The 11,529-nt window shown below is 37.5% G+C and overlaps 1 protein-coding gene across 1 annotated transcript; it reads left to right on the top strand.

The window, feature by feature from the left end:
- The first annotated feature begins 944 nt into the window (after window positions 1–944).
- On the top strand, window positions 945–5,147 carry LOC110782216 (uncharacterized). Its single transcript, XM_056840862.1, has 4 exons — window positions 945–1,414; window positions 1,626–3,762; window positions 3,954–4,302; window positions 4,402–5,147. Exons 2-4 carry the CDS (start codon window positions 1,627–1,629, stop codon window positions 5,073–5,075), a joined length of 3,159 nt encoding a protein of 1,052 aa, XP_056696840.1. The 5' UTR covers window positions 945–1,414; window position 1,626; the 3' UTR covers window positions 5,076–5,147.
- Window positions 5,148–11,529: the final 6,382 nt, after the last annotated feature.

Genomic DNA, 11,529 nt, shown 5'->3' with positions numbered 1-11,529 from the left:
TATTAGCTCGTTTCCAAAAAAAAAAAAAATTATTTGTAATGCTCTTATAACTCATCTGTACTTTAAAAAAAATCTAAAATATGAGTTGTTCCGCAATAATCTTGTTAAAAACGGAAGCAAAGAAAGATTAAATAACGTAAATAAAGAACACAGATATTTAACGTGGTTCACTACCAATATACACTACAAGAAATTGTATTATCAACGACGGGAAATCTTGTCGCTAAAGGCCAATAATTGTTGATTAACGACTGGATTTTCCGTCGCGAACCCGTCATTAAAGGGGGCCGCCGTTAATGGAAAATCCCGTCATTAACCCGTCGTAAAAGACATTTGCGACGGTTGTTCCCGTCTTTGTTGGGTTGTTATCTCCGTCGCAAAAGCCCTTTTACGACGGGATTTTTACCCGTCGTTATTAGGTTGTCATAAAAGATACAAATTTTTTAGTGATAATGCGTTAGTCACGTCCACAAGCAGAGGAGAGAATTTTTTTTATTGATTTTGAGTGGTACAGATTATAGAATACAACTAAATTGTGACCTAAAAAATTTATATACTCCGTAGTACTCTCTAGCGTGCAGCGACCGATTTAAGGCATTATTCTAACAAATCTGAACAACTATAAGAAGTTTTTTTTTTTTTTTTTTGACATGAACTATAAGAAGTTAAAAAAGAAACAAGTAATACACCGTACAAATTTGTGTGTTAATATGTTGATTAATAATATTTCCAGATGGGAATTGCTCGAATTCGAGGGAAAACTGATAAAAAGTATGCCAATAAAACTAGCTTACGAACGTGGCATGAAAACGTGGGCGACATCAATGGCGGAGCCAGGAATTTTTTTTGGGTGTCGGCAGTGATCTACGTTTCCAGGATTTTTAGAGTATTGTGTCGGGTGACCCTCCACAACACACAATATATTACTAAAAAAAAACGGATTTTTCATGAAATACCCCTGAGTTTTCACGAAATTCACCAAATGCCCCTCGACTTTCAGAAATTCACCAAATGCCCCTCACTCTCACTATAATACTCAAACTACCCTTACACTTAACGGACGTTAAGTCGCCGTTAGCTGCACTTTACTGTTTTGCCCTTATTTGTCTTTTGGGCGCCATTACCCCTCTAACCCCACTCCCTTCTTCATTACAGTTCAAAAAAAAAACCCGATTCTCAAACTGCCCCTCTCTCTCTCCCCTGTTCTTCAACCTTCAACCACCATAACTGCATCATCAATCACTGAAAAAGCTTCAAAATTTTGCTGCGCGTTGTGTTGCTGAAGTTGTGTCCTGGGTTTTCAACCCCAACTGATTTCTTAGAAAGGGGGTTTTGCGAATTGCAGTAGGAAGTTGAAGAGGTGCAAGTCCAATTCTGAATTTCGTGTTCGTAGTAAACTCGCGCATCGTTTAAGGTATGTATTCACAATCGCACCTCATTTTTTTCGATTTTTCAAAGTTCTGTTGCGCAATTTTAGGGTTTAGGGTTTCTGACAATTTGATGTTGGAGATGAGTTTTATGTTTGTGTTTTGATGAAAATAAGTAGGAATTAGTTGTATGATGTTATGCATGTCAATTTTTTGATCAAAATTTAAGTTTTTTTCTTGATGATTTGCTTGTGGTAGGATGTCTGCTACCTGGTTGTTGCTTCATTATAAAAGTCATGACTTTGATGTGAGGGTGTTGGACACTGATAAGTGTCAATTGATTGATATATTTCTGGATATTTTTGAGGAGTCAAGGAAGCAAAATGTGTTTTTGCCTGAGAAGTTTAGGTTGTACACTAACTCACCCACTGGGAGGGTAGAATTGGTTGATGATAGTGTTATGATTAGAATGTGGGGGTGGAATATGGGCAAGGACACAGTAGAATTGTGGATAGAGGATTCAGATTCTCCAGGGCTAGCTTTTAGGTCTGCTGTAGCTCTACTTGATATGCAAAGGAAGGAGTTGGAAAAAAAGTTAAGGGAGAGACAGGAAGAGCTCTTGAGGATGCAAAGAGAGGCTGAAGAACAGAGGAGGAAAGAAGAGGAAAAGGAGAGGGTTAGGTTGGAACTTGAGGAACAAAAGAAGTATACAGTGGCTATGGAGGTCCCAGTGGTGGATGTTGAGAATGATGGGGTTGAGTATGTGAGGGTTATTACCACAGAAGATGCTGATGAGGTGTTTCCTGGCCAATCTCAACCACAACCACAAACACAAGACTCCCCCCCTCCAAAGAAACCTACAAAGTCTAAACCTAGGAAGAAATTGACTCCTAAAAAGAAGAAGACACCAAAAAATGCCCCCCCAAAACCAACTAAAACCACCACCACCCCAGAATCAACAACACAAACACCTCCACCCCCTCCTGAGTCAAGACAACAAACACCTCCACCCCCTCCTCAGTCAAGACAACACACACCTTCACCCCCTCCTCAGTCAACACAACAAACACCTTCACCCCCTCCTCAGTCAACACAACACACACCTTCACCCCCTCCTCAACAAACACAAACTGAAAATGCTGCACCAACTGAACCACAGGCAAACATACCTGAACCTAGTGTTCCATCCAAACCAAAAAAGACAGGGAGAGCTAGACCTAAGGGGTTTAGGGTGGGAAAACCAACACTGGTAAAACTGGGAACATATGTTGCTAAAACCAATGCTAGTAAGGTTAAGAGAGGTGCTGGAAGGGCATGTAAAGGCAAGGGTGTTGCTGTGTTATCTGATAATGAGGATGATGAGGACAGTGAGGATGATGATTATGAGGGGGAGGTGAGTGATGATGACAGTGAGGATGAGGAGGACATAGGGGATTTCATTATTGCTGAGGAAGGGTTAGAGGACTTGCAGGATGATATCCCTGAGAAAACATTTGAGGATTGTCTTGATGGTAGTGCTAGGATGGACAGGAATTACAAAAATGGGAAGGTTTATGTTGAGCAACCATATGGTTCTATTAGGCTAGAGCCCTGGCTAATATTTAAAGATAGGGAGTCCTTTATGAATGTCCTTATGGACTACTGCATTCAGGAGGGGTTTGGCTTGAGTGTGGAGAAGTCAGACAACCTGAGATACACTGCTGTTTGTGCAATTGAGGGCTGTGATTGGAGAATTCATGCCTCAAAGATGGTAGACAAGTTCAGTTGGGCAATAAAGTGTATGAGTGGGGAGCACAAACTGTGTGGTAGGCTTGAGGTCAACCCAATAGTGACCACCAATTGGTTGGTCAGGAAGTTGTTGCCAGACATTGAGGCAAACTTAGAAATACCAGTGGTCACACTGCAGAGGTATGCTCAGGAGAGGTTCCAGATTGAGGTGAAGCCAAGGCTATTCTATAAGGTGAAAGCAGTGGCTAAGGAGATCATCCATGGTAGTTTTAGTGAGTCATATGCACTCCTACCTAGGTATGCAGAGATGATCAAGGAGACTAACCCTGGGAGTTATGCACTGGTCACATGGCATAGTGTTTCTGGGGATGTGCAACCAAAGTTCAAGGCCTGTTTTTTCTCATTTGCTGCACAGTTCAGGGGATTTCTGACTGGGTGTAGGCCCATTATTGGAATTGATGGCTCTCACCTAAGTGGGTATTTCAAGGGAATTCTTCTGGCTGCTTTGGGGATTGATGGAAACAATGAGATTTTCCTGCTAGCTTATGGAGTGGTGGACACTGAAAGTCAAGAGAGCTGGAACTACTTCATGAGGAACCTAAGGGCAGTGTTTCAGCAAGAAGGATGCAACAGGGATGACTGGACCTTCATCAGTGACAGAATGAGGGTAAGTTATTTCACCAAATACCCTCTTGCATATTTAAATTTCACCAAATACCCTCATAACATAAATTAATTTCACCAAATACCCTCATACCAAAATTTATTTTCACCAAATACCCCTATAATTAGCATGTTAATTTCATCAAATACCCTTTTAATTCACTGACTGACTTTGTTGTTTCATTCACTGATTAGGGGGTGGATTTAGCTGTGCATGAGAACTTCCCAAGGGCCACCAGAAGGTGTTGCAGTCAACATCTATACATGAATTACAAAAATGGTGGTTGGAGTGGAGAACTTTTCCACAAGTTATTCTGGATAGCTGCAAATGCCTTCAACCCCTATGTTTTCAACAAGGCAATAGAGAAGATCACTGACTTTGATCCCAATGCAACAAAGTACTTGGACACATGTACTGAGCAGTGGTCCAGACATCAGTTTGACCCAGAAGTTTGTTGTGATCATAACACAACTAACTTTGTGGAATCATTCAATGCTCTGACCAAGCCTTACAGAGATTTACCAGTTTTGACCCTGTTTGAAGGTAATGCCTCTGTTTCTATTCTACTCTCCTTATTCTGTGTTTTTATTACATGGTCTCTGCATCTTATGATTCCCTGGTTGTTTCCTATTTGATTTACAGCAATAAGACAATGGGCTATGCAGAGAATTGGGGTCAGATTTGACAAAGCTGTCAACATGGAACCTCACCAATTAACCGAGTATGCCAGACAGGAACTTGAGCTCAGAGGTGCAGAGTCCAGGTTTTGCTACTCTACTCCTTGTGGAGGTGGGGAGTATGAGGTGAGGGATGGAAATGTGCACTTCCCAGTGAGGATTGACACCAGGAGATGTGGATGTGGGGTATGGCAGGTCTCTGGAATCCCTTGCAAACATGGTTTGAGGGTGATTTACAACCAAAGACTTAGCCCTGAAGATTTTGTGTCTGGCTATTTCAAGGGTGCTGCCTATAAGCAGACATATGCAGAGCATATGCACCCAATGCCTGACCCCAGTCAATGGCCAGAGTACTCCCTTCCCACCATTAATCCCCCTGGGATCAAGAGGAGTGCTGGAAGACCCCCTAAACAGAGAAAGAGGAATGCCATGGAAGCTAAGAAGAGGAAGAGGCATAGCTCAGTCAAGTGTGGAAAGTGCAAGGAAATGGGCCACAATGCAAGGACTTGTAAGAATGGTGCTGGAAGTTCCAAGGCTCCCCCAAAGCAGAGAGCTCCTACAAAGAAGAGGAAGGCATCATCTGATGGTGCAAGTACATCCAAGGCACCACCCAAGGGGAAAAGGTCAAAGCAAGCATGAGGCAGTGTGAATTTTGGGGGGTAGAATGACTTTTTGATTTGGATTAACATAGAAAACAACAGCACATGTAAATGGTGCACATGTTTTTTGTAAAGTAAGCTAAAACAGGAATGCTTCCCAAATGTGGGTTTTTTGTGCATATGTAATTATGCAAAAACAAGTAGTTGTTCTTAGATTGTTTCACTTCATTATTACAAAAAGTAAGATTACAAACATCAATATTCCCATTTGAATTACAAGATTCACTACTTTCTGTTGTTGTTTAAGCTTCTTCTTCATTTGCTTCAATTCTTCTTGCATCTTACTTTTCCCCCGATTTTCAACACTTTCTCCTTCATCAATGTTTCCCCTGTTTTCTTGCTCAACTCTACCCTTACACCATCTAAGATTGTTGCATGGATCGCACTTGTAGTATAGCCTTTGTGGGTTGAGTGTCGTATCGGAGCTCCGGATTGCAAATTTCCTCCCACAATAACAAAATTGGTTAGGAACTCTAATATATGTGGACTCATTGTGTGTGGATGAAGATTTTGATTGAAAACTCATGACTAAAATGGGATGAAACTACAACAAACACTCAGACCAGCCTTATTTATAACAAAACAACAAGCAACGACTACTTTTCAAATCCCAAAACTAGCCGTTGGACTTTAAATAGCTATTTTTCAGTCTTGGGTATTTGAAGAATTAAGTTTATATTTAGGGGTATTTGGTGAATTCAATTAAAATATAGGGGCATTTGGTGAATTATAAAGTAGGCTAACGGCGGACTAACGGCCCGTTAGTAGTAAGGGTAGTTTGGGTATTATAGTGAGAGTGAGGGGCATTTGGTGAATTTCTGAAAGTCGAGGGGCATTTGGTGAATTTCGTGAAAACTCAGGGGTATTTCATGAAAAATCCGAAAAAAAAATGTATCGTCCTTAAATTAATCAATATTCATATTACAATCGTACAAAATTATTACAATTATTCTCTACGGTTTTCATATGTGTGGTGAAAACTGAAAAGAATAACTTAATTTAAAGACAGCGGGTATTTAAATTCAAAACACTAAGAGACCAGTTGTTTCTAAAGACGGCTCTTTTAAAATAATCCCCTGTAGTTATTCAAAATGCTAAGAGAACGGTTTTCTCTAAAGATTGTTCTCTTAGATTTATCTCTATATTATACTGATCTCTTACGTATGGGGCGGGTGTTTTTAAGTATAACCGACGAGATCGGTTCTATATAATACTTGGTCTCTTAGCTCTCAGCTATAAGTTCTTTTTTTCATTTTTTTTGGGGGGTCGGTGGACACCCCATGCACCTACCTAGCTCCGCCACTGGGCGACATGGGTGGAAAGAAACGTTGATCCAAACAAGACAAGAGTGTTTTTCAATGGCTATTCGCCTGTGCATAGAAATCAAAAATATAATCAATGGTGTTATAATAGAACACAACCTCTCATGGACGATTCCTATGTACCGGGCTTCCCGCAATCTATGGTTGATGCAGTCGAGGGTGTTGTTAAAGGTATGAGTAAACCACAGGTAAAGTACTTGAATACTACAAAGCTTTCGGAGTACAGAATCGATGCACATCCATCTTTACACATAACTAAAGATGAGAAAAATGCTAATAGTTATGCCGATTGTAGTCATTGGTGTCTTCCTGGAGTTCCAGATAGTTGGAATAGGTTGTTGTATGCTTCCCTTTTTTTTTGATACTTTCGAAGGTATGGGCTAAATAATTCTTGAAGGGCTTCTTTTAAATGTTTTAGATTTAGAAAATTTAGTTTAGTAATTATTGACGGGGTTGTGATTTCTGAACATCGTGCATTTTCAAAATATCTTGCATGTATTAGGTGTACACTTAATTTATTGTATATCGGGATAACTTTTATCCAGTTTTGGTAACTTTTAACGTACATGTTCTGATTGATTTTAATATTTTAGTTTCTTTGCATTTTGAAGGGTTACATACAATTGGTAAAAGGTACACCCGGTTATATGCAGAACCACATGCAATCGGTTCGTTTTGTACTTTTAACCTCTCGGAAAACACATTTTCACAAATTAAAAGCACTTTTTACAGTTTTAAAACACATTTTTACAGATGAAAAGAAAATTGTTGTAAGTAAAAGAAATGAAAGATATATAAGTATCTGCTTTCAAAACGTTAATGTGCTTTTAAATTGTTAACATGTGCTTTTAAAGGTGATATTACCAACATTGTTCACGTGATCCGAAAAAACGTGCGGGCCATATAATAACTCTGACGTTGATATAGTTGTACTTATATGTAATATAGTTACTCTACTTGTCATACAATAACTTTTAACATTATAATCTAATATAAATATATAAAGGAGGCATATTTGCTGAATTATTAGAGCGCCACATAGGATTACTAATGGTTTCGGCCAATGAAAAATAAGATTTCTAATTTATTTTTGAATTAAAAAAATCGATTGCCACGTAGATAATTAATTAGGTGCCACGTAGATATTTTAATTAATTAATTACTAATATATACAACATCTAAAATCAAACACTAAAATAATTAAAAAATAAATCTAAAATAAAATTAATCCAAAATCAAACACTAATCTAAAATAAAATAAATAAAATTCAATTTAAAATCAAACATTAATCCAATAGGCATATTTGCTGAATTATTATAGCGCCACGTAGGATTACTAATGGTTTCAAACAATGAAAAATAAGATTTCTAATTTATTTTTGAATCAAAAAAATCGATTTCCACGTAGATACATAGATATTTTAATGAATTAATTTCTAATATATACAACTCCATCTAAAATCAAACACTCTGATAATTAAAAAATAAATCTAAAATAAAATTCATCCAAAATCAAACACTAATGTAAAATAAAATAAATAAAATTCAATTTAAAATCAAACATTAATCCAATATTAGAGCGTCACGTAGGAAAACTAATGGTTTCGGCCAATGAAAAATAAGATTCCAAATTAATTTTGAATTAAAAAGTCGAGTGCCACGTAGATAAATAATTAAATCTCACTTAGATATTTTTATTAATTAATTATTAATATCACGCATATACAATTTCATCCCAAAACAAACACTCTCATAATTATAAAAAAAATCTAAAATGAAATTCAATGCATAATAAAAAAACTAATCTAATCTAACACAAAGAATATAAAATTGGTATATACATAGGAGTTTTATTTAAAAATAAAAATTTAATAGAATCTGTGCATCGCACGGGCTAAAATCTAGTTTTTAATATATGTGACATAGTTTGTTTGTTTTGGCAAAATATGTGATGTAGTTACTATAAAGATTATATAGTAATTAACTCTTAAGTTTATATAGATGTACTTATACGTAATATAATTAATCTAATAGTCATACAATAACTTATATATATATATATATATATATATATATATATATATATATATATATATATATATATATATATATTTATTTATTTATTTATTACACACAAAAAGTAACTATATATTCATTCTTGCTTTTCCAGTTCTTCAAAAAAAAAAATTAAAGAATATAATACTTATAACATTTATTAAACATAGAAACTATGAATTGTCAAAAACGCATTCTACAAGTATGTAAGTGGGTGTATAACAAGCCACCAAAACCATGTTGTTGGATTCAAAGGAAATAAAAAGTAATATTTTTTGACAGAGTTCTATGGCATTTTTCAAACTACTATCGCTGGATTTATATTTGTATTCTTTCTCTCCAATTGAAGAGATAGCGAGCCACCAAAGCAAATTTCTTTAACAGTTTCCTTGTGTTGTGGCGTGAAATCTTTTATTAATTTAGCCAATTTACCACCAGAACATTGTGTATAAAAAACATACCTAAAAATAATAAATAATATATCAACTATGTTGATAATTTATAATTTAAATATGAAAAAGGAACATATTAACTATTTAAAACATGTAGTTACTGTTATACATGATATAGTAAGTCTTACTATTAATGATGGTCATATAGGGGAATACAGTTAAACATAATAACATGTGCGGAAACAATCCCCAAAGCCAGGAATCATGTATAAAGCACAGATTAAGCATACATACGTTTGAAGCGTGTTTTCCACAAATTGTCAACGAACACGAACTTAGAACTCCACTTGTCGTTCCTCTACTTGGTTCATCGACACGATCAGATCCGTCTTGATTATCGTAGCTTAGACAATTGATCAAGATACTTTGCTTTTGGGAAGAACTCATTTTGGAGGCACAGAGAGAATTAGGGTTCTCTGTGACTCTAGGGTTTGAGTATTGAATTGTGTGTGTTGGAAAAATACAATTGACCTATTGTATTAAGTGATGTAACCGGCCAAGACTTAACAAGCCTTGACCGGCCACATACGAGCACACGGACCACACAGCCCGCCGCCCAGCAACACACACTGCAGGCCGAAGCCCACAGCGCGCGCGCACAGAGCAGCTGGGCCATGGGCCTGCTCGCTCGTCGCTGCGTGTTGCTGTTGTTGCGTGCTGTTGCGTACTTTGGCTCGTTGGGCCTTGCACGCTTACGTGCTTGGCTCGACGGGCCGGCAACTCCGATGCCCTTCGTATTCGCAATTTAATATATTTCCGATATATTATTTATCGTTTCGTATACGACGAATCACCGTCGTACGATACGATTTATTCGTGTCACCTAGCTTACGAATATTTGCGATACGATATACGATTCCGATGCAAGGTCGTATCGTATAATACGTTTACCAACTAATTCCCGAAAAGCTATTAAATGAATTTTCGATTCATTTAATCCAGTGATCTGTTACGTTTCATTGGTGTGACCTTGTAGGTTCAGTCAAGAGTAAGCTATGAGTTTAATATTCATTAGAACTCACTGATCGGAATCATTGCTCCAGCTAGCTGTTCCGATCACTTGATCTCACTGAATTAATTGTTCGCAATTAATATGAACCTTGGTATTAGACTTAATGCACCTTGGGTGAAGGACATATTTCCTTCAGTCTCCCACTTGTCATTCAGACAAGTGTGCATTCACATTCCTTTGTCACTTAGTGTTACTTACTGAACATAAGGTAAGATCCAAGCCATCCTTATTAGGTCCAGAAGTGTTTCTCACATTACAGAGCTCAACTGTTAAATTTTTACAGAAGGTTATGCCTTAACCATTCTGAGCACGGCCATGCATTTTACAGTATCTAACTCTCCAAGAGGCCTTGTTACACAACAACACCATATCCTATCAAAGATAGGAAGACAATCCATTCTTGCAATCTATGAACACTCACTTTGATTCATAGTACGCCCAATAACTGCTTTTATAGCCACCTTTTATGGTGCGACGTTTAGCGAGCATCAAAGCGAACTAATTCTCAAACGAGCAGACATAATCTCTCATGTTCTGAGGAACGGTTTCTAATCACCATTAATGAGAACTACCTATGACATAACTTTAATCTCTTAAAGCGTTCTCATGGTCAATCCGATACAAGATCCAATAAGTATCTATGCAAAAGATTATGATATCCAGTCACTCTAGTTCAAGAAACAGAACTAAGTAATCTACTTGCAATCTAATCTTCATTAGTCATTGGTCGTCCACCTTTCAATGACCTGGATTAGGGATCCTTTGTGACTTCAATATTCAAGTTCACTTATGGGTGTTTCTTTGTCGAAGAATCCATCTTGACATCCCATTTGAATGATTTGAATCACATGGACTTATCATTTAATACTAAACCAAAATTAAATGAATATGAAATAATGAATTTCATAAATATGAAATGGTTAAACCAATTGTTTTAAACATAGATCTAACAGATGTTCTAAAACAATACTTAGAAAATCAAAGCCATTCTCCAACATGCTTGATTCCCATGGTTGCTACATGTGCGTTGTGTTTCACTTGTGGCTACGGTTTAGTCAATGGATCCGCGACGTTGTCTTCAGTTCCAACCTTGCAAATCTCGATTTCTTTTCTTTCAACGATCTCTCGAAGTATATGAAATCGCCGCAGTACGTGCTTGGACTTCTGGTGGCTCCTAGGCTCCTTTGCCTGGGCAATGGCTCCGCTATTGTCGCAATACAAAGCCACTGGTCCTTTAATGGAGGGGACAACCCCAAGTTCTTCGATGAACTTCCGAATCCAAACAGCTTCCTTTGCTGCTTCTGAGGTAGCAATGTACTCGGCTTCAGTTGTAGAATCCGCAATAGTGTTTTGCTTAGCACTTTTGCAGCTTACTGTTCCGCCGTTGAGGCAGAACACAAACTCAGACTGTGATCTGAAATCATCTCTGTCGGTTTGAAAGCTTGCGTCCGTATTGTTAGGTTATGATACATATGACATTACATAGATCATGCGGAAACAACCATTAACCCAGGAAACATATTATTTACACATAATCATTTAGCATAGTTTAGATGCATACTCTTTGTTGCGTGCCTTCCCTAGCTGCGCCCG

This window comes from Spinacia oleracea, chromosome 3 (assembly GCF_020520425.1).
Source record: "Spinacia oleracea cultivar Varoflay chromosome 3, BTI_SOV_V1, whole genome shotgun sequence".
Lineage (NCBI taxonomy): Eukaryota > Viridiplantae > Streptophyta > Magnoliopsida > Caryophyllales > Amaranthaceae > Spinacia > Spinacia oleracea.
Note: the sequence above shows the minus strand (reverse complement) of the source record. Positions and strands in the feature narration are given on the sequence as shown.

Bases quoted from the DNA above. Each gene is read 5' to 3' on its own strand.
- LOC110782216 (XM_056840862.1), top strand. From the start codon at position 1,627: ATGTCTGCTACCTGGTTGTTGCTTCATTATAAAAGTCATGACTTTGAT. The intron at 3,763-3,953 runs GTAAGTTATTTC...TTCACTGATTAG, and splicing joins TCATCAGTGACAGAATGAGG to GGGGTGGATTTAGCTGTGCA. The intron at 4,303-4,401 runs GTAATGCCTCTG...TTTGATTTACAG, and splicing joins AGTTTTGACCCTGTTTGAAG to CAATAAGACAATGGGCTATG.